This window comes from Strongylocentrotus purpuratus, unplaced genomic scaffold (genome assembly GCF_000002235.5).
Source record: "Strongylocentrotus purpuratus isolate Spur 01 unplaced genomic scaffold, Spur_5.0 spur5_scaffold_6, whole genome shotgun sequence".
Taxonomy (NCBI): Eukaryota; Metazoa; Echinodermata; class Echinoidea; order Camarodonta; family Strongylocentrotidae; genus Strongylocentrotus; species Strongylocentrotus purpuratus.
This window is the reverse complement of record NW_022145612.1, coordinates 30,376,172-30,398,721: the sequence shown is the minus strand read 5'-3', so window position 1 is coordinate 30,398,721 and position 22,550 is coordinate 30,376,172. Positions and strand designations below refer to the sequence as shown.

Below are 22,550 nucleotides of genomic sequence, written 5' to 3'. Positions count from 1 at the left end.
ATAACACGCAAATTATGAAATTTCTGACATGAGGCCTTTAATAAAAATTTTCACTCTGATGACGTCATCAAAATGAAAAATGGTTGTTATTAAACTTGTAGAGAATTATCGTAGCTACAACATATCGAAATTTTGAAGAAAATCGATCAATATATATACAGAGATACAATCAATTTTCCATAAATATGCTGACGTCATAATATGCAAATTCCTATTTATAGTTCGAAGGCCATAATGATGATGTCACGATACACTTAATGGCCAAATGAGACATGGAATAATATCTTTGACTCATACTCTATCTAAATATGAAAAAAATTGAAGGTCGGTTCATTCCAAAGAGCTATAATGGATTTTGTATAGGCATGTTTTTGTCTATAAATGCTATGTATTAAAGGAGCTCGCGCGCACGGACGTTTATCTTGAATGGACGCTCATCTTGTTATTAATGGCCATAAAGAGATAAACATGGTATCAAATTCCTTGAATAAATATGAGAAATGTCATGAAAAAAAAAAAGGCGATTCTATATTGTGTAATGGTGTTACGCGCGAAAACGCGCGCGTGTGCGCGATTTTTTATAAAATGCTTAAAATGACCTGAAACGTATGCAAAATAAATTTGAGACGATTTCGAGCATTTAAAAAATTTGCGCGCGCACTAACGCGCGGACGTACGCGCACGCGCACGCGCACGTTTTTTTGACCTGAAACTAACTGGACTGATATTGACCTTGATCATGATAAATATGAATGAGGAATACCTTGTGGTTATGAAGATATGATCATGAGTTGATTTTCGTAAAATTTTACAAAATGGCGCCTAGATGACGTCATCAGTAAAGGTCAATGTTGAAAACGTTATGGTGCGTTGTACATATGCCTTTACATATGTGTGCCAAATTTCAAGGCATTTGATTGAGCCATTTTCAATATCTTGCTATCAAAAAAGTGGTTAGAAATAAGAAAAATATTTAATAATAAATAAATAAATAAATAATAAAGGCAATTCAAACGAAATTATAAGATGGTCTGTACGATATACAGCCCACCTGATAAATAAATAAATAATAATAAAGGCAATTTTAACAAAATTATAAGGTGGTCTGTATTAGATACAGCCCACCTGATAATATTACATTTATACCTCGCATTTTCATTAGATGCAAAACGCATAGATATATGATGTATATGATATCTTATAAATATCTGTTTGACATTTCTATGGTTTCGTATATTAGACTCACCTGATATGGTATAGACCAGCAGGAATGGAACCAACTCAAAGCTAAGCTTATAGTCGCAGGATCGACTGACATGTGGTTGGTAATTTGACCGATGGTGAGGGACCCACTACCAATCCCCGAACTCGACAGGCGTAAGGCTTTGGCATACACTGCTGACTATATCATTGAAAACAAAGTGAACGAAATAATTTCATCATAATGTCTGAATAGTGTGGACCAGTATTCTATGTACATGTATATTATAATCATAACTCTAAGAGAAAAAATGTCATAGCAGACGAAATACACACAATTATGGAGGGACAGAATACGAGGTGCATGCCAGAAGGTTTGAAACTTTTTAAAGAGGCCTTTTTTTTAGTACCAAATAAAGCATAAAACTATAGGCTCCTTCAAATTAGGATCCTCTGACTTGTTGTTCCAAAGCGAAGCGAAGTAGCCAAGGACCCTTGTCACATCCTTCTTCATCTCCTCGATATTTTTAAACGACTGCCACTGAGGTTCTCCTTCGGCTTGGGGGACAACAAAAAGTCACAGAGAGCAAGGTAAGTGTGTAGTGAGGATAAGGAACGGTTTTAATACCATTCTCTAGTTACCAGGATGAAATTGTGGACGAATGTATGTCGAACAAAGGAATCACCATGACCTTCCCGCTGGACTTGCTTTGCCTGGCCTTATTGTGGTCTGGGGAGAAAGGATGCTTCTATTGGGCACTGGATGATGACGGTAGATTCAACTTTCGTCACAGATCACCAAAGACTTTAAGTTAAAGCATTTCGTAAGTTTTATGTCCAGTTTAACATAAAATGTCATTGCATAGCGAACTCCCGACTGCATTCTATAAATTATAGTCAGCTGTAGCAAGCAGTGTTTACTAGGGTGTGTTTGAAGTGCCGTTACAGCCGGCTCTTTCACCCTTGTATAAAAGCACTGGCATGCCGGCGCATTGGATACACAGTAATGATGTACTTTGAGAGGGCCTTCGGTCCTGAAAAGCGCTATATAAGAACAAGCTATTATTATTATTATTATTATTAAAATAATAATAATCTAGGACAGTTATAATTAGCTCTCCAAAAATTATCTCTAGGTTCTGGAATGCCCGTCGTAAGACAATCTAATTATTTTCAAGGTAGTAAAAGTGGGTCGTGATTTAATCATTAGCGGCATTGAGGTTTTTCTCTGATCAATCAATGATAATATGAACATTAGAGCTTTTCAACGATGTAGCGTAAAATATAAGTATCGAATATCGGCTTGATACAGATATTTGTCATGTTTCACATACCAACAAGCAGACAGTGACTCTCCGGGCATCCAAATGCCGGAAAGAACGCACTTTTTTTAAAAATAGAAAACTGTACTTTTTCATGCAAAAATGATATTTGTTCTATGCACGCTAGTTAGATTAAGCGGAAGATACAACGTTTCCATATGTTTGGAAATAAAATTCAATTCAATCCAAACTGAATGATAGTTTTTTGTTGCTGTATAAATCAAATCTAACCATAATGCAATTTCTTGCAAAAGGAAAGTAGTAAGCTGTGTTTACCTGTATGGCAGCCCTGACTTTGGCTGCCTCTAAGTTGATATAGTGATAACTTAATTGAGTACAGATACTTTGGAAGACTAATTGGAAGAAGAGGACCGTCACCAGAACATATCCATTGGAAAAGAAATCTCCCACCGTGATATATGACTCCAGCATCTGTGTGTTGTAAAAATAAACATTGATAATTCATTACTGCATAAGATACAATATTTATGCAAATACATTTTTTGAATCTTCTTGTTTTTGGTGTAGTTGGAGATCGTCATAGGAGCGAATAAACTTACTCCTATTTTAACATATTTAATGTAATCATATCATCTCGGTTTGCATTAATCTTATGTAAGTTATGATGATATGATTTGTTAGACAGGGGAGTAGATTATTTAATATAATATGTGTTCAGTTTAGTTCAGTTTATTCAATTCCATCTTTAGAAACATTTTTACAAAGGTAAAAACATGCAATTCCATGTAAAATAAAGTATATAAATTGGGATAACATATAGTTACATGGACAATGAATTAATGAAGAAAAAAAATAAGGCACAGCTGTAAAAAAAAAATATAAAAAAGACCAAGAGAAGATTTTGTCTGGACAGCTTCCTAAAGAATTAGATTTGATAAATATAGAATAAGAAACAAGTAACAAGTAAGGTGTCGGATAGTATCATTAAGAAAATGTACAACAACCGGCATAAGCCCTGTACACGAAATACAACATGATAGGACGCAAAAGTAAGAAGATGGTAAAGGGAAAATGTGAGGGGAAAGAAAGAGAGAGAGAGAGAGAGAGAGGTGAAAAGGAAGAGAGAGAAAGATAGAAGGGTGAAAAAGAGAAATCAGAGAGAGAAAAATGAAAAACTAGATAAATACATTTAGTGAGAGTCACGCGCAATCCAGAAACTTTTGAGATTACGTTTAAAACTGTAATGAGATTGAAGTTAAATTACTTGGAAGCAAGTTCCAATTTCAGGTGCATGATGTATAAAAGAATATGATGCGAATTCTGTATTTACACACCATCGATAATATTTCTTCTTATATCTCGTATCATAGTTATGTCTTGCACTGTTTGTTATAAAAATGTTGGATAAGTATTTACGAAGCTGACTTTTTTAATTCTTAAATATAAGTATTGCACACATAATTATATTCATTTAATTGGTAAACATTTGATAGATTAAATTTATTAAGTTGTTTTGAAAATCCGTTTTGAATGAGTTGGATAATGCGATAATAAGATAATGAGCGTTATATTTATTACAATCCTCTTTTGTAGAATATATAAACGATGCAGTTTGGTTGGGTAAGTATTTGCTCAAACAATGTTGCAATAATTAAGAAACGGTAATATAAGTGTATTGTATAGCATAAGAAGAACAGATTTAGGCGGAGCTTGCTGATGACACCAAATTCCAAGACATTATCTTATTAATGTGGGATATATGTGTTTTTCAGGATAAATTTTCGTCAATAAAAATACCCAAGAACTTGCTTTTAGCAACACGATTAAGAATGTTATCTTCCATTGTGATTTGATATTAATTTAGGAGCTCTGTAGAAACCAATCTATAATTGGAATGAAAATATATGAAATTTGACTTTCCGGCATTCAAGATTAATCTATTGCATTTGAACCAATTTGATAATTTACGCAATTCAATATTTAGCGTGCTATATAAAGGCACGATGTCATTTGATGTGTAGAGGATATTGGTGTCATCAGCAAAAAGGATAAATTTCAATTAATCTGACGAATTTGGGAAGTTATTTATACAAAGTAAAAACAGTAGGGGCCAAAGGATTGGTCCCGGGGCACAACACATGTCATTTTCAAATAATCAGATAAAACACCATAAATACATACATTGAGTTCTATTATGTAAATAACTTTTGAGCCAGAGGAGTGGTAAACCCTCATCCCATAACAGGAAAGTGAAGATAATAATTTAGAAAAAACAATTGTATCAAATGCCTTGCTTAAATCTAAAAAAGCACCAATAGCATGTAATTTTTATTATTAAATACACTAGTTAATTAATCTTGAAGATCAATAACAGCTATTTCTGTTGACACATGCTTTAAAAAACCGTACTAAATTTTATGCAAAAGAGAATTTGTGTTTCCACCGCGAATGTTCTACACAGTCAAAAATCTGAAAAAGTAAAGTGCACAACAGGATCACGTGCTATATCGGAGCAAAGTGTTACTCGATTCCAACAAAGCTTATTCCAAGTTAACTGGTCTGAAGTACTTGATACTAATGATGTGGACTGTGCATACGATAAGTTTATTGATGCAATTTTGTCTCTGTTTAATAATCATTTTACAATTACACCACCGTCCAAACCCAACTATAAAAAGTCCCCAGGTCTTCTTGGATTTCTAGGAATATTTTAAGAAGTATCAACCGCAAAAAAATAATCTTTTTTTACAAATACCAATCCTGTCACACGGATGCAGCTAAATTCAAATACACCTCCTATCGTAAATGTCTGGACATTTGTGCTACGTAAGGCTGAAAAAGATTAATTTTCCTCAGTTTTCTTCTCACAAAACAGATATAAAATCTACTTGGAAAATAATTAATGATGTGCTTGGAAAAGTTCATAAAAAAGTAATACATTTTGATAACATTATTTGGAAAGGTAATGTCGTAAATGACTCTCTACGTATTCCTGAAGCTTTTAATTCATATTTTACAAATATTGGTCTTAATCTCGCTGTCAACATTCCCACGCTCACTAAACCTTTCTATATGTTTTTAAACAATCGAAATTCTCGATCTATATTCTTTCTTCCTATTCGTGAAACAGAAGTAATTGATATGGTGTCGAATATGGATAAAAAAGAGCGCAGGATATGATGGTATTTCAAATTTTTAATATTTAATAATTTTTAATATATCGCCCCTAGTAAAATGAAAGTTGCAAAGGTTATCCCATTTTTTTAAAAGGAAATGAAGAGCAGTTAGGAAACTATCGACCAATATTTTTGTTGACAACTTTTTCAAAATTACTTGAAAAATTGTATATACCCGTACCATTACGATCCTTACTGATGCAATATTTTGACAGATCACTAGTTTGGTTTTCGACCAAATCACTCATCTATACACGCTATTTTATTATCGATTGATAAAGTAGCCAAGGCAATTGATAATAAGTCACACACGATTGGTACTTTTTTGGACTTCTCCAAGGACTATGACACTATTAATCACGAGATTTTATTATATAAACTTGCCTATTATGGCATCCGAGGAGCGGCCTTGATCAATAACATGTGGGGTACCACAAGGCTCTCTTTTGGCCCGCTCCTTTTTATTATCTATACAAATGACTTCATAAATTCATCCACGGTTCTTTCCTTCGTACATTGTACAGACGACTCAAGCTTTTTCTGCTCACATCCCAATCCTAGAATTCTTCTTGATTCTCTGAATTTTGAACTGCCATTTTGTAGTTAAATGGATACAAGCAAACAAATTGTTCCTGAATTTGAATAAAACTGATGTTATGATGTTCAGCAATACGCTGTCTGAGCTACCAGAACAAGTTTTGGTTAATGGCTTACCCTTAACCCACATAAACTCCACTAAATTTCTTGGTCTTCTTATCGACTGTAAACTAACATGGAATACTCAAATTGATTATTTATGCAAACTGTTGTCTAGGAACGTAGGTGTAATAAAGAAGTTATTATCTTATTAGTAGTTATCTTATTTTCCATATCATGTCTTAAAAATATTATATTCAACTCTGTTACCACCTCTTTTAAATTACGGGGTGCTAGCTTGGGGAAATTGTTTAAAAACAAAAATGAATTCGATTTTCATGATCCAAAAAAGAGAAATAAGAATAATAGATTTGACAGATTTCCAGGCACACGCCAACGTTTTATTTCTTGCTAATAGTTTTCTGAAAGTATCTGATTTATACAATTATTTACTCGGAGTTTTCATGTATCAGCTAAGTAAGGAATGAACTGCCCAATATATTCCCTCCTATGTTTGCTTTAAACAGCGTTATTCACTCCTATCCCAAAAGACAAAGAGACAATTTCCATCTCCCCCAATCTGGACAGTTTTTTCCCCTAAACAATCATGTATACCAGTCCCTTTTTTTGAAAAGGTTTGGATTTGGAGGTTAAGGAAGCACCATTGTTAAATTGCTTTTAACACAAACTTCGAGTTTTTCTTTAAATTCTTACATCTAATATATTTTGTTTGCCCTCCCCAGTCCTTTTTTCTTCAATGCTAATCTTAACTGTTAATTTATGATGCACGTTCCGGTTTTTTAATGTATGAAAACAAATTACTTTGTGCTATGCTAACTAAATTGCACGGGTGACTACGCATTTTGACGACACATTTTGACTTCGCATTTTAACCGGGTGACTCTGGGTATTGGTGCTTACGCAATATTTTGTATACAAATTTCCTTATTTCATTGTGTTTTAAATTCTCCCCTCTAAATTACGTCCTTCTCTACTGCTACGGTTTTTTTCATTTACAAAACTTTTTCCGGGAACCTATAATATACAAGCACTGCTTTTTAATAGGTTCCTCACATTCTTTACTTAATTTATTTTATGAATTGAGAATCATTGAGACGTGCTCATTTATACTATTATGTATGTCTATATTTCGTGTAAAATGTGGAACATTACCACACAAATTAAAATAAATGTATATTTGTATTGACAGAAATGATGTAATGCAGCCAAGCGTATGAAAAAGGCAATTATTGGTTTCCCATGAAAAATGACTAAAATCACAGTTCAAAGTATGTAAACTGAATCAAGATAAAAAGAGGTAAGACTATGTTTCTATGAGATAAGATGACATAAACAAACCTTTATCATTAACGATTAAAGCGAAATAATGTACATAATACAATTGAGTTATTCAGGAATAGCAAATCAATAGAGTGATTAACACCTAATGATAATGATATTAAGGAAGGGTTGTCGGTGGTGACAACGATTAAAATGATAAACTAAATTAGTAAATGCGTACATGATTTGTTGGCCCTGTCTCCTCGATGTCTTTGCTCTGCAAAGTTGCCCATCTGATAACTCCAGCGATGACATATGGCGCGGCAAACCCTGACGTATCTCCAACAAATTTAAGAATTCCAGAAATGTATATTCCTTTCTTAAGGAATCTGTAGAGAGCTCCATTGAAACTGATCTCACGGCCTTTAGTTCTGGCCCTCTCCTAAGGGGTTCGAATGAAGAAAAAACGAACAAGAACAATCAGACACACTTTCCGATTGCAAATGCTGAACTTTCAATGTTTGGTCCATTTATTAGATACTTTTCCGCTCAAAACACTTCAAAGAGGAAGGATGTTTAGTAGAAAATTTGAAGGCATCATAGAGGTTCATGGATTCTGGTAACTAAAAATGGTGGTATCTTTTGACGACGTTACATGTCAACGTAATGATGCCAATTGTTCAGGGTTTAACATTTATATAATCAAATATTTTATATCGTTACCTTCAATTTTGTCTTCCCACAGCAAACAATGTAAGCCTTTCTTTGGCCTTTAATCCTTACCATCGCCACAACTATGATTTTATTCGTCTATCAAACGACTAGAATTTAGGTAAAAAGATTCTAGAAATACCTGTTCTTGGATGAGAATTTTGGCGAATCGTTCGCTGGAGTTCTTTGTAGAATGCTCATCGGGTAGACTCCCCATATCTTCATCATCTATTGCCTGCGTCATGCCTTTCATAAACAGGTCGTTCATCCATGCATAGAGGAGAGATGATGGCAAACTACAATCATCGTGAAGATACTTCAGATTCCTCAATTCTGGAGGATGTTCTTTAGGTGATGATCCGAGGCTGAATCCCTGGTTTACGTTTGAAGATTTTAAGGGGGGAAGGGTGATATACTGGTTGTTCGAAATGCACGAAGTAGCACCTTAAGACAAAGAGATTCTAACAAGCATGTATATCATCAATTTCTCAATGTTTAAACCTAAAACATAATGGATGATTACTATTTGAAAAGAGACTAATAAGGACAATGATCATGCAGGATAGGGAAGAAAGAAATATGTGTCCCCACCCTATCTTGTAATAGCGAGTTTTCGCAACCGGTGACGCAGCCTTCTACAACCTTAATGTAAGCCGGGGGGGGGGGGGTCGCAACATTTCCACGTAGCGTCCACACTTACGACGGTATTTAGCCGTATAGCGTCGGGAGTCGAGCTCGTACGGGGTGGCGAGCTCATATTTAAATACTCTCTAAAAAAGTCGAGTGATCACGGACGTCACTCCTCTGGAGAGTGAAAATGTAGTGAAAATAGAGTGAACATTTACTCTTTTCCTCTTAGAGAGCACTCGAAAATCAATCGATATTCACTCCTAAACAAGTGATCACGGACGTCACTCCCAAGAAAGTGAAAATAGAGTGAAAATTCACTCTTTTTTTTAGAGAGAGTTAGTCAGCACTTGCGTCGCCGTGCGAAAACTCGCTAATTATAGGCCTAGGTTTTAAGATTATTTTGAAGCAAAAGAACAACCGTATATGCTGGCGAAAAACGGTTTTGAATTTTCAACTAGCTATCACGCACGTAGGTTTGATAATTTCCAGCTAGGATTCTTTTTTAACACGTATGAAAGCACAAGTGGTGGGATATGTACCCTTTTTCAAGACTGGAATGCGTATATCATTGTACTCGTCATAATATTAGATCTTGCATGTCTAGTTGTGCTCGGGTCATTACCTTTTTCATCAGAAAATATATTTCCACCAAACACATCGCTCCATCCACAGCTACCATTGACTTATTGAAGATCCAGATCATGTGACGTGACGTAATATTATCGTGATGAAACGCAGGGGCCCTGAAACACTCTGCGACGAGGAGGCAAACCCAGTATAAGAACTGTACAGGCCACATTCCCGGTAGCTCCCAGTATTCCATGTAATGATAATATACCATTACAAAGATGGCGGCCAGGAATCCAGCTAGTGGTACGATGTACAGTCTCGGTGGACCATCAAAGTAATGGTCATTTGAGGTTAAGATACTTTCGACAATCATACCGATACATAGAAGAGTGTACAGGATATACGTCAACCAACGGACCACGTGACCTGGATAGCGGATGATGTAGGCATGATCAGTTGTACGAGAGATGCTACATACAGGTATGAAGATTAAAACCAGTGAAGCCATCATACAAAATACCAAGTGCAAGATAAGGAATACGAGGTCAATTGTACAGGTGTTGGAGGCCCAGTTACCAGGATGATGTAGAATGATTGAAACATCGTCTACGGTAGACGAGTTTTCTCCTCCACAAAACCAAGAAATAACTGCGTCTGTTACCTCTGCCATGGTTTTCTGTATGAATAAAAACAACATAAGGAGAAAGACAATGAATAACATGCAACAAACTAAATGTCAATATGCACTCAATATAGTGCTTATAAAAAGTACACACTGTGAAAGTATCCGGCAAAATTATAATTCCGCGATATCTGCATGATTCTCGGGGTTGAAATTATGGGCGAGGGCCTATTCAGTCAGATGGCACCTACAGTATTGAGAATATTGTACGCTTGAGTGAGCACTGACTGCTTTTGAAAGAAAGAACAAAATCGCAATAAATATCAGCCATTGCTTACTCAATTATAAAATAGTGTTAATAATTCTAGTGCCATTTGATTGAAAAGGCCTTTACCCTAACCTTTTAACAAAAAAATCATGCAGAGATCGTGAAATTATGATTTCCGAGAATCTTTACAAAATTCGTATTTTAAATACCGTTTGTTTTCTAACTATTATGTTCCATGTTAAGCCTCGGTCACAAATGCCATTACGAACTGCTACGGACGCCGTACGAATGATTTTCAGACAATGGTAATTCGGGAAGACAATGGAAAAACAGGGAGATTCGTAAGAAATTATCGTTCGTACGAACCTTTGTGACCGTAGCATTAGACTCATTCAAGGATTAGTCGGTTATATACTAAAGTCATGGAAGGTTTGTGTACCCCTAACAAGAAGTCTTGACAGAAAAAGAGATGAATAAAGAGAGAGAGAGAGAGAGAGAGAGAGAGAAAGAGGGAGAGAGAGATAGAGATAGAGATAGCAGATTTTCAAGCTAATGGGGCTTTCACATATACACTCCGGGGCCCGTACGGCGAGTAAAAACAGACATTTTGGAAATTTCCGGCCGGTGTCCGTCCGGCTGCCGTCAAGTTCCTACGGGCGCACAGTGGGCCAGGAAGGAACCAAAGTGCGCCAAAACTCTTGTTTGGGGATTTCTTTTTTATAAATCCAGAGAAAATGTTTGGATTTCCAGGGATTTTCGCTTAAATTGTATTACCAACATTTTCTCTGATGTCTAAGCTTTAAGTTGATACCAGATTTGGCTGCCTGATTCTGCCCGTTATTATGTTAGTGCTGTTTTCCTTGCAACATTGCCACAAAAAATGTGTTTATTTTGGTCCGCGGTGTCCGAACAAGTGTCACGCGCCCCCTCGCGCCGTGATTTATGACCACAAATCCTTCATGATTCATCCGCGGACCCCCAAAATCCACATTTTCGGGGCAATGTGGCAAGGGAAATCGGCTCTAACATAACAACGGGCAAGATCGGGCAGCCAAATTTGGTATCAACTTGAAGCTTAGACATTAGAGGAAAGGGTGGTATTAAAATGTAAGCGGTACACCGCGGAGATCTAAACATTTCTTCTGGATTTATAAAAAACATGGATAATTAGCCCATTTTTCAGTGAATTACACAATAATATATCATGAAGATTGTGTTTCTATTAATTTTAACCCATTCATTCAACGAAATGAACTATCAGGAATATGTGAGAGCAATTTCATATCAATAACTTAAAAACTTCATGTTGAATTGAAAGATTTATAAAATAAGTCACTTTTGCACTAAAACTGTGAATATGTAGGATTTTGCTGTTTGAAGTAGTAAATTTATACCCTTATTGTGCATACCGGAATTAAATATTTCACTGAGGTATTCCTCTATGTATTACCTTTCAACTGGGCAAGAAAAAAATAGAAAAAAATAAATCACCCAAATTTAATTTTGGCGCACTTTGGTCCCTCCCTGGCCCACTGTGGGGCGCTGGGGCAATTTTCTAAGCCGTACGGGCCCCGTGGTGCTGAGTTGGCTGCTCCCAATTCTCCCGGCGTTTTTAAGTGACCGTCAGCCCGTAGAAAACCCGTAAAGGGCCCGTGAGGCACCTTACGGGTCCCGTGCGGGCTCCGGACGGTGCCTAGATCTAGATCTATTATTTTTGTATTATTTTTTAATGTAATTCCATAAATTGGGGTAAAACAAAAATATTCCAACTATATGAGCGACAGTGTATATAGCACACCCACCTCTGGGACCAGTGTTTCTTATAAATAAGAATACATTATAATCCTGAAATGAAATTCATTTTTCGTTTTTAAACCCCTCTTCCTGAATAAATATAACATGTGTTTTTTATTTAGATTAAAAATGTAACTTTACTCTGTTCAGTTACTATTTGCACTATGTGTTCCAAATCGTTTTCTGCTGTTGTCAGATATATTACTTAAGTGATGTAGGCTTTAAAAAACTCGACGAAACGCTTAAAGGCTTTGGAGGGACATAATGTACTCATTGTTGTGGATTTGGACGCATTCCTGTGCCTGATCCTGATGGAACTTTGGGGTCATTCACATAGTCATGATTGTTACCTTGTTATTGATTGTCAGGGGCGGATCTTCGGGGGGGGGGAGATAGGGGGCCTACCCCCCCCCCCCCCCCCCTTGGGCTGCCAAGTGAAAATGTGATGTGCATAGACAAACGCCATCACGCGTCCAGACCAACAAAGTACATTTAGTAGATGCTAGGAAACATCACTCATGGAAGTTCAAAATAGCAACACAAAAAGAAATCGTCTCTCGTGTTTAGTTACGTAGGTGTAATCTTCAGCTATCTTATGACCTTTTCTTGATCGGTATTATATTCTATATCATTTTCCTCTAATGTTGGTAAGCATTCTTTTTTGTATGATATTGTTGTATCTTTTTATCATTTTCCAAATTTCTGAAGTCGGGGTTAATCTATTAAGTTTGGAGCAGTATTTGTTCCAATGTTGCCTCTTTGCTTCTCTTATTGTTTTCTGTGCAAGGGCTCTTATTTAGTTATTCGCAGAGATAATCTTTTATCACTTTATTTGATGGCTCTATTTTTAGCTTTGTTTCGTTCTTTAATTCTCTGTTGGCAGGCTTCATTCCACCATGAATTGGGTGGTTTTGTTTTTTTAGTTACTGTCGTTATCGTTACCTTCATAATTTTCTTTGTGACTTGTATAAATTCGTTGTAGTATTCTTCTGTGTTTTCATTTGAAGTTATATTAGATAATTCTATGTCGCTGCTGTTCAAATTCTTTCTAGTCTGCTTTTTTGTAACTAAGATATGGTTCGTTTTGTTTTATTTATTCTCGTTCATGTATTTCTTCTACAGGATGTAGATTGATTTGTATTTTCTATAGGAAAGTGATCGCTTCCAAACTTATCTTGCTTTACATTCCACTGACATCTATTAGCTATGTAGGGTGTTGCTAAGCTTAAGTCTAGACAGGATAATTTTCCCGTATGGTGATCCATTCTCGTACCTGATCCATCGTTTAGTATTATTATATTTTTATTTTCTATATTTCTTCTATAATCAGTAGTCGTACTGCCCCCATTTCTTCTAGGATTAGATGGTACTTTGCGGTAGCATATTCTGGAATGATGGACTTCAGGGTATCCATGTCTAATCGCTGACATGGATTGTAGTTATTTATTACTGTCATGCAGGAAGTTTTGAGGTGCAGTTGAATAGCTTTTAATTCAAAGGTATCATGGAAGGTTATATTTTTGAAATATATAGAGTTATGGACGTAGGTAACGCATCCGCCTCTCATTTTGGCTATTCTGTTGCGTGGTATACATGTATAATTTGGTAGTTGTAATATATTATTTTCTGTAGACCACGTTTCTTGAATGCACAATATATGGTAGGGGTTATTCCTGCGTAACAGTAGCAATTGAACTACTTCGTCCCCGTGCCCCCCCCCCCCCTTGCAGACCTTGGGCATTCCATTGTAGGATGGATATAGTGTCGCTGTGACCGCGTAGAATGTAACCCGCACCGATCGTCCCCCTATTAGAGATCGATCGAGACGGATTTTATCCGCGCAGAATGTCCGTGTCGGACATTCCGTGCGCGCCTCAAATGTCCGACGGACAATCTGTGCGGAAGGGGTCTCGCACCAATAATCCGCCTGCCGCACCGAATGTCCGTACTCTAGTCCACACGTATATACTTAATGATGAATGAAACGTCTGGATAACCCATATTCAGCTTTGCCAGCTAGCTAGAAGACCTGTAATCTACAGGTCTTCCCGGCGCGGAACCAGGGGGGGGGGGGGGGGGGGAGGGTCGAGAGGGCCTTGACCCCCAACCGCCAACAAAAAATGAAGAGAGAGAGAGAGAGAGAGAGAGAAGGTAAAGTGGAGAGTAAGGGAAAGGAAGAAGAGGAAGAAGACAATAAAAGGGGGAAAAGAAGGAGATCGGGTGCGAAAAAGAGCAAAAGAGAGAGAGAGAGAGAAAGAAAGAAGGAAGGACAAATAAGGAAAAGGGAGAGAAGAGACAAAGGGAAAGGAAGAAGAAGAAAAAAAGGGGAAAGAAGGAAATCGGGGGGGGGGGCCGAGAGGGCTTTGCCTCCCAGGCTGTTGCTACTCCCCCCCCCCCCCCCCAGCAAAAAGAAAGAGAGAAGGAAGAGAAGGGAAAGAACAAAGCGAAAAGAGGAGATAAAGGGAAGGAAAGAAAAGAAGGGGGACATTGGTTGCAATTTTCCAGCAGTTTTTTTTTCAGCAGTTGCAGTTTTCCAACAAGTTGGGGATCGGGGGGGGGGGGGCAAATGACCCTTGTCTCCCCCTTCTACAGCAAATTTAAACGAGAGAGAAAGGAAGAGAAGGGAAAGGGGAAAAAAAAAAGGTACGGGAGATCAATTGTGATTTTTCCCACCAACGCGGTGTGGATCGGGGGCGAAAGGCCTTCGCCTGCCCTCCCTTGGCCCCTCAGCAGAAAAAAGAGAGAGAGAGAGACAGAAGGAAGGAAAAGAAGTGAAAAGGAAAAAAGAGAGAAGAGTAAAGGAAGAAGAAAAGAAAAAGGGGAAAAGAAGGAGATCGGCCGGGCCTATAGGGCATTGCCGCCAATGCTGTTGCCCCCCCCCCTCCCCCCCCCCCGCAAAACAAGAGAGAAGGAAGAAAAGGGAAAGAAACAAAAGAAAAAAAGAAAAGAAGGGATATCAGTTGCAATTTTCCTGCATACAAGATGTGGATCGCGGAGAAAGCCACCAATTACCGACAAAATTAAATGTCCCAATATTTACAAATTTAGCCCTATAAACCCGGGGCCGACGGCTAAATTATTATGCACAAATGGTCATTTTCGTCGACGACATAAATATACAAATTATTTCGTTAACTTAGTAAGCATCATATAGCTCTATATTTTTATGCAGGCGCGTAGCTAGGATCTTATTTTAGGGAGGGGCGGTATTGAGCAAGCTAATCATTTAAAGAGCGCGCAAAACGCTCCCTAGGTGGGGGAGGGGATGGGTGAAAGAACCTGTCCGCAACGTCCACCTGTCTAACGCGACCAGCGGCCACTCATTTTGCTTCCGCTTGCCACCGAAAATGCCCACACAACGACCGCCAGAGCCAGCCGTATGGCGTCCAACAGCAGCCGCAGCCACAGCAGCGCTAGTGCAATTTCGCTCACAGTCAGGCGATCGTCGTCAAAACGGCTAACTTTAAAGCTAGATCTAATTGTCATTTACACACTATTCAACCCATTCTTTAAGTAAAACATTATCCAAAACATTGGATTACCGACAAGATATGGCTTCTTACACATTTTCATTATGTGCCGTTCCTATTGAAAACAGAACAATACAGCATCATTGTCACATGTACACATGCTATCGATGCGTCATTGTTCGCGAACGTTCGGACAGGCTTAGCCTGCGAGAGTCATGTTGAGTGGGCGGGGCGGCGTCTTGTCAATCAATTGTTCAGGCTCGTTCATTTTTAGTTCTGTAATCAAATTTCGCTTTGCATTGTCTGATTTATTGATCGGATTTCTGCTTCATCGCTGGACAGAGCCCTTATAAAGATAAGAAAAATGGCGTTCATAATCACATAATCGCTAATGGAGAGTCAGTCTGCAAGACAATCAACTCTTCTGGACTTTTTCAAAAAAGTTTGAAAGTCTACGCCAAAACCCAACGGCTCTTTTCAGGGCCAACCATTACCAAACAGCTCTTTTAAGAGCTCACATGACACCGAGTGAGAAACGTCCCCGTCGTAGTGTCGGTAATGCGTTGGCCCCCAACGTAGCTAATTCTCACGTTCAATTAAATTAAAAGAAATTCATGAAATATTCAAGACATTCAAGAGACATTGAAAGAAACTAATGAACCATTTAAACAAAAAAATATTATTCAATAAAGCTTGATCAAACACACAAAATTATTCAACCAAGCTTTTTATTAAAACTTAAATTAATTGAATTCAAGTTCATTTTATTACCGACAGAATAAATGAAAAGACATTGAAAGAAAATAATGAACCATTCAACCAAAAAATATTTATTCAATAAAGCTAGATCAAACACACAAAAATTATTCAACCATGCAAGCTTTTATTAAAACTTCAATTCTCTGTGGTTTAATTTATAAGGGCTCAGTTGGGTGAAAACGAGGCAAAGAGCCAATAAATAAATCTAACAACGCAAGGTTTTTTATCGGTGTTTAAACATTTACTAAACAAAGAGTGGTACGGTTTTTAAACAAAATAAAAATATTAATTAATTAAACATAATTTTCTATCTTTAAAATTGTCCGGCATTTTTTTAACACATGTCATAATTTATTTAAAGAAAATCAAGATGAACGAGTCTGAAAGTTTGATTGACAGACAGGGACCACCCATGTCACTCGCCAGGCATATAGCCTAGCCTGTGAACGTGCGGCGCGACGAACAATCCAATGTGCAAGAAACAATATCCCGTCGGTAATTAAATGTTTTGATTGACGAGTTTGGGGTTGAATAGTTTAATTGTGTGTAAATGACCATTACTAGATCTACATGTAGCTTTATAGTGCCTACGATTTTCTGACTTCACTGTGTGAGCAGAATAGCGCCGCTGTGGCTGGTCGGTATATTCACGGCTGCTGTTGGTCCGGTCGCATTGGCGGGTCGCGGCAGGTCTGCGAGAGGTCTTGCGAGTGCTGTCAATCAATTATTCAAAATCAAAATTGCTGCAAAGGGCCACCTGTCTACAACGGCCACCTGTCTACAGCGGCCACTATTTGAGATTCCCTTGGGTGGTCGCTGTAGACAGGTTTGACTGTATTATGAAAAGAAGACAATTTGTTGTACCGTTCTCGACTCTTAATCTTTGTCTGCATTCAGTCTCCCCATCCCACCAGAAGCGCGGAAGCTTACACGTTTCATTATATTATTATTATAGAAAGAAGATGATTTGTTGTATACCGTTCTCTACTCTTAACCCTTATTGTCTGAATTCAGTTTTCCCCCTCTCGCGCGAAGCGCGGGAGCTTCGACGTTTCCTTAAATTATTAGACAAAGAAGACGATTCATTGTACAGACTCTAAGTCATTGTCTGAATTTTCAAAAATCTTTCCTTGTCTGATAAAAAGTCACAGTTCGAAGGGGAAAAAATTGCTGGCTGACCGACATAAAAAATCCGACCGACTTCAACCCCACCCCCCCCCTTTAGCGACGCCCCTGAATTTAGAGTGGCCTGAGCGGGTAGCACAGGGCGTGGTTCTAAACTTACAGAGACACTTCGATGAAGACACCCTTATTTCATGATTGCGTGTGTTGAACTACCCTAGGCTTTACAACTTTAAACCTCCAGGGTTTATTTTGCATATATAGGTATTTACATGTTCATTTATATAATACAAGGAAATAATGAATATTCAAATATCATAGGTAGCAAATAAAAGGATGATTAACAGAGGAATAAAAACAAACAGATAGGAATGGATGATCAAGCATAATGATGTGCACCAATCTATAAATGTGAATTACTAAGTAGCCTGTTCACACTACAGCTCTACAGTAACAAAGCATTTGTAGCCTTAATTTTAAGCAGTTGAAGAAATTAATAAAAGTAGGCCTACTTGAAGAAATCGTTGAATTGTAAGATATTCAGTTTATTTTATTAAGTAAGACAAAGTACTAGGTGTTAAAATAACACACATTTAACACCTTTGGAAAAAATAATACCCCAGGAACGTGAAAAACAAAACTTTTATTGACACACATGCCTATAATCGGACATATTTAAAAACTGAAATGTGGCACCACCCAAAAAATATAATTCTGAGATCCTTCTTTGTCTTTAATTTGCACCTGGAAATAAATTCTTTGTTCCTCGTCTATGTCATCGCGGCTAAAAATTTCAGGCTTTTCTTCTTTCTTTTTCAGACAAATGTGCTCATGATAACCGAGCCCGGCCGAAATATTTTTTTTTTGGGGGGGCCTCAATGATATCAAAGCCCCGCAATAAGTATCGGGGGCGGCTCAATGCTATCTGAGCCCCACTTAAAATATTGGGGGCTCAATGGTATCTTAGCCCCCTAAGGACTCAATAATATCTAAGCCCCACCCAAAAAATGGGGAGGGAGGGGGGGGGCTCAATGATATCTGAGCCCCAAGACCCCCGGTTCCTAAGCCTATGTACAGGTCAATGAAGTCTACTTTTTGAAACTTAAAGGGATTGGGTAACTTTGTCTCAGGTTCTGAAACAAAATCCTGGAATGATAGTTAGGGCTAGTTCTGATCGGAAAACGACCCAAATATCGGAGTTTGGCTATAGCTGCCCCAGGGCCTTGTCCTATATACGGATCAGGGAAAAAATACTTACAAAATTTCGGGGGCTACTTTTATGACTTTCTTTACTTTTTTCTTTCCTTTCTTTTTCTTTCCTTTCCTTTATTTTTTTTTCAAAGAGGGGGAGGGGGCGGGTCCGTCGCCCCCTGTATATCCGCGCCTGAGTGACACCCACATAAACTAACCTTATTTATTACCGAACAAAAAAAATGAAGAAAGAGCCCCTCGACACCAAAGATGTAAGTATTCAGCCAGTTGCTACCCCCCCCCCCCACCAAAATAAACTTTAAAAGTGATCTTTTTTTTGGTTCTAATCTGATACCAGTGATTTACAGATGTTGCTGAAATGGCATAATTTTCCGGGATTTTTCCTGACTTTTTTAGTGAATTATACTTTTTATGCGTTTGTTGGAGAATGACAAATATCAAAAATTTAAAGTCAGGCAAGAAATGTGCTTATTTACTATTTAGAGGCCTACATGTCAGGTTCCGCGGAACGATGGGCTTGGGGGCTCAAGTCCCCCCCCCCCCACACACACTTTTGAACAAGTATATTAAAGAGAATTAAATAGAAAGAAATAGAAAAGAAAGTATGCTCGTGCGACCGTAATTAAATGCCCATACCCCTGAGCTTCCGGGGGCTCCTCCCCTTAGACCATACGCCAATTAGTGACCTGCCAGTGTCATGAATAAGGTATTAAAATATGCTCATCTGACCGTAATTAAATGCCCCTACCCCCTGAGCATCTGCCAATTTGTGCTACGCTCTATCTTATCTTAAATACTCTAGCCTCCCCCACTCACTTTCAACCCCATTTTTAATCACTTTTATTTTCAATTTAACTCCTTCATTAAACCTCGAAACGCCCCCAAATACTTGGGGCGGGGCCTGTATCACGAGTATATACTAGTAGTGAGTTGGTTGAAGTACGAAGCCACGTTTAAAAGTATAATCGATTACAACAGTTGTGGGACCGATATCACGAGTATGCCTTCATAGAATAAAGGTTTTAAAGAAAATATTCACTTCTACTTTCAAAAGGACTGGCCCATTTGCTTCAAAAAAATTGTAGAGTTTAATTATGTAATTTATAGAAAAAATGTCAACCACATGATTTTGATGAGTCTAAATACATTGATTTGCCGAGTTGCTTCCTTTTATCAAATATACACGTAAAACAATGGGGGGACAGAATGTGCGGATAGCAAACCGCACGGATCGTCCGACGGACGATCCGTGCGAGCAGAAAACCCGCATATTATGTCTGACGGACAAACGAAACAGTAGGACAAACGGCGCGGTCACACCGCCATTAAAAGGAGAGGTGGGTGCAGTGGTTCTTGCAGTCATAATCGGCTCTGGAATAACATTAATGGGGGTGTTTTGGGGTTGTCGGGGTTTATTTGGATACTTATCTGTTTTGGAGCTAGAATTCAGAACGGGTTTTGTTTTGAAATGTTTAGCTGCTTCAGCAGAGGAAAAGATTTGGTCACTTTTCACTTTGAGAATTTATTTTTGTTCTGTGTACTTTGGGCAACCTGGATAAGCTGCTGAGAGTGGACATGCACAATCCATGGATTTTGGCGCCATTTCCTGATTAGGACAATCTTTGTAATCGTGTTCTCCACCACATCCTGAACAGCGGTGGTCTTTTTAATGACAGCTTTTGCTCAGATGACCGAAATGTTGGCATTTGTAGCATCTCATGACTTGTTCTACATATGGCCTTACTGGAATTTTCAAAACCAATCACAACACTTTTTGGTAGTGTCTTGTCTTTGAATATTAGTAACATTGACAAAGAGGGTACAAACTTCTTTTCCTAGATTATTTTCTTGAGCCTTTTACATGTAATAACACCGTGTCTCATCACTGCCTCTTAAAAGTCTTCCTCTGTAGTTTCTTGCGGTATAACACCAATTAAAGGTTATACAAAGTTTTGGTATGGGGTCATAACTTTGGTTCAAATGAACATTATTGGAAGCATATGCGATCGAGCAATATTCAATGATCTCTCTCTCTGTTGTTGTCCCTCCGCTTTTCGCGTTTCGCTTTTCGCTGTTTCCCGTTGTCGCGGTTGAAATCGAGTCTAAAGTTATGAAATTGTAAATAATAAACTCTTTACGTTGTATTGCTCCCTCTCAAGGTCAAGATATTAATTAAGCTATATTAATTAAGTTGTTTTTTTAAAACTAAAATCGACCGATTATCTATTCCCGTTTGGAAATTATATATCACAACTTTATATTCTGAGATTTTCAGGGTCGCAGCTACCGTTGTACGGCCGTAGGCGCTATTTGATATTCTATTTTTCTCGAAAGCAGAAGTGTTTTAGGGGTTAATTTTTCTAGTGCTTACAATTCATTCACAGGGGCATCCGAATATATCAAAATTATAAAGAATCACCTTCCACCCAATTTTCAAAATTTCCCAAAACTTTTTATTACCTTTACTCCTTTAGATCCCGTATCGGGTTTGTTGTATCCTCGAACTGCTAACTCATCAAAGAGGGTAACGTTTATGAAAACCCTTTACCTGGTTATAGGTATTGCACTTTATTTCTATTTCGTTTCAACTTCTTACAACAGAGTGAATTGCTGTTTCTCCTTTGATTTTACCTATTCCCATTGCTACCAAAATTGACCACAGTCTCGTCATATTTCTTTCGATTCCTTTCAACCTTACTGTCAGATTGTCTTGATCTTGCCTTGACCTAGGTGGACTTGGTGGTAATTCCTCTGATCCAACTCTTTGCCTCTTACTAGATCTAGACTTGGCAACCGTATACTCTGCTTCCTACTGTTCCCAATGCCCTGTCCAGCTGTACCAATAAAGTCAGCCATATTGGCTGTCCAATTAAAGCAGCTTACCTGTTCTGTCCGTATGTGTCCTCTTTTCCAGCGCCAGGTATATCCAAATGCAATAACCAAAAGAGATCCGAAAATAAAATTAAATATTATACAGCTTCAGAAGCCGTTGGAATTCACTGTCGGGTGAGAGTTTCATACACGATTTCAAGAGGACTTGGTCGTATTGAACTACACAACTTATTTCTGATTGACGAAAGTGGCAGAACCAGGGGTTATAGCATGAAACTAAAGAAGCCTAGGTGCAGATTACAGTCAAGCCAGAACTCCTTTAAATTAGAAGCATAAATAATTGGAATGCTTCATCAGAGGACGCAGTTTCTACCACTAGTGTTAACATGTTTATATCTGTTGTTGAGAGGCACTGGAAAACCCCATCTTCTTAATTTTCCAATAGAGACTACCCAACGTGACGAGGGGCAAATAAGCTATAATCTTTACGTCTCTACATTCAAGTAAATCCAAGTAAAATCCAAGTAAGTACATCGTCCGCCCGTCCGATGGGTTTCTTTTAATTGGAGAGAATTCTTGAAGCTTTTAACAAACACTCCCGTTGACCATCTATTATCTACACAATGTCTTGCCGTCTTCTGCGTCAAGATCACTGGAGTGAAGAAAGGTAACAATGTATAGCTAGAATCCCTATTCAGTGAAGGATTAATCCTTTTTATGCAGATGGAATCTTTAACCATTCTTGACCAGAAGTGCGTTTCAAACTGGATTATGTGGGCATCATGCCATTGAATGCTGTTTCCAGTATTAAGGGTGTGTTCAGCTCCTATTGAATGAGATGGAGTGCCTAATCTGAAGTTTTGTTGTGCTCTTTAAAAGAGCACACAATAGGGGCAAGTGCAATTTAAATTCCACTCCTTTTATGTTATGTCTATCTGGTTTATGTATGTGTGCGTTCCCTTTATTATTGATATACCATTTTTG

At 37.9% G+C, this 22,550-nt stretch overlaps 1 protein-coding gene across 3 annotated transcripts in view; it reads right to left on the bottom strand.

Annotated features, from left to right (window-relative positions):
* LOC588997 (ATP-binding cassette sub-family C member 9) overlaps nt 1-22,162 on the bottom strand; it is a 49,214-nt gene extending 27,052 nt beyond the window's left edge. For 2 of the 3 annotated variants that reach the window (XM_030972568.1, XM_030972569.1), the window contains exons 1-6: nt 21,618-22,161; nt 9,540-10,163; nt 8,430-8,660; nt 7,818-8,018; nt 2,799-2,954; nt 1,247-1,402 (exon numbers count right to left, since the gene is read on the bottom strand). In XM_030972568.1, coding sequence (XP_030828428.1) covers nt 1,247-1,402; nt 2,799-2,954; nt 7,818-8,018; nt 8,430-8,660; nt 9,540-10,157 — 1,362 coding nt within the window. In that variant the 5' untranslated portion in view covers nt 10,158-10,163; nt 21,618-22,161. Of the gene's footprint in view, nt 1-1,246; nt 1,403-2,798; nt 2,955-7,817; nt 8,019-8,429; nt 8,661-9,539; nt 10,164-21,617 lie in introns of all 3 variants that reach the window. The other variant, XR_004061759.1, reaches the window with a different exon arrangement.
* Nucleotides 22,163-22,550: the final 388 nt, after the last annotated feature.